Source organism: Galeopterus variegatus, unplaced genomic scaffold, assembly GCF_000696425.1.
Source record: "Galeopterus variegatus unplaced genomic scaffold, G_variegatus-3.0.2 Scaffold2653, whole genome shotgun sequence".
In the NCBI taxonomy this organism is placed as follows: domain Eukaryota; kingdom Metazoa; phylum Chordata; class Mammalia; order Dermoptera; family Cynocephalidae; genus Galeopterus; species Galeopterus variegatus.
Window position 1 is genome coordinate 257,142 of NW_007728764.1, and position 1,117 is coordinate 258,258.

Consider the following 1,117-nt stretch of genomic DNA (forward strand, 5'->3'; position numbering starts at 1 on the left):
GGCCGAGAGCACGACCCCCGCTCCGGGGGGCGACCAGAGCCAGGAGGAAGGGGACCCCAAAAAGACTGAGGCTCCCGCAGCTCCTGCCGCCCCGGAGACGAAAAGCGACGGGGCCCCAGCTTCAGACTCAAAACCGAGCAGCACTGAGGCTGCCCCCTCTTGCAAGGAGCCCCCCGCAGCCACGGAAGCGCCCAGTTGTACCCCCAAGGCCCAGGCCCCCGCAGCCCCCGCAGAAGAGCTCAAGGCCCCCGAGGCCCCCGCGGCGAGTTCCGATCAAACCGTGGCCGTGAAAGAGTGACAAGGACAGCCAGGGGAGACACGACACGCTTAAGCCACCTCTCTCTCTCTCTCTCTCTTCTCTCCCCCCTTCTCTTTCTCTCTTTTTCTCTCCCCTTCTCTCTCCCTCTCCCTCTCCCTCTCCCTCTCTCTCTCTCTCTCTCTCTCTCTCTCTCTCTCTCTCTCTCCTTTCTCTCTTTTTCTCTCCCCTTCTCTCTCCCTCTCCCTCTCCCTCTCTCTCTCTCTCTCTCTGTCCTATACTAACTTGTTTCAAATTGGAAGTAATGACATGTATTGCCCAAGGAATAAAAAAAAGGATGCTGTCCCATCAAGGGAGGGAGGGGTTGGGGAGAATCCAAATAGTATTTTTGTGGGGAAATATCTAATATACCTTCAGTCAACTTTACCAATAAGTCCTGGATTTTCAAGGTCAATGTCTGAAAGTACCTGAACTGCTGTTACATGCCCCCCACTGCCAAGATCCCAGGATCTTTTCTTCTGCAGTGGGGCTTGGGAGTGATGCGTTTGATTTCTGCCCACAGGGCCTGTGCCAAGGCAATCAGATCTTTATGAAAGCAGTATTTTCTGTGTTTTCTTTTTCATTTACAGCCTTTCTTATTTTGATATTTTTTTAATGTCGTGGATGAATGCCAACTTTCAGACAGCCCACTTAGCTGGTCCACATGTATCTCGATGCCGATCCTCCATTCTTCCTCTCCAGATATTTTTGGGAGTTACAAACATTCTCTCATCCTACTTAGCCTACCTAGATTTCTCATGACGAGTTAATGCATGTCCGTGGTTGGGTGCACCTGTAGTTCTGTTTATTGGTCAGTGGAAA

The 1,117-nt window shown here is 51.7% G+C and overlaps 1 protein-coding gene across 1 annotated transcript in view; it reads left to right on the top strand.

Annotated features, from left to right (window-relative positions):
* BASP1 (brain abundant, membrane attached signal protein 1) overlaps positions 1–407 on the top strand; it is a 1,366-nt gene extending 959 nt beyond the window's left edge. Inside the window, exon 2 of the mRNA XM_008582508.1 lies at positions 44–407. Coding sequence (XP_008580730.1) covers positions 44–298 — 255 coding nt within the window. The 3' untranslated portion in view covers positions 299–407. The remainder of the gene's footprint in view (positions 1–43) is intronic.
* Positions 408–1,117: the final 710 nt, after the last annotated feature.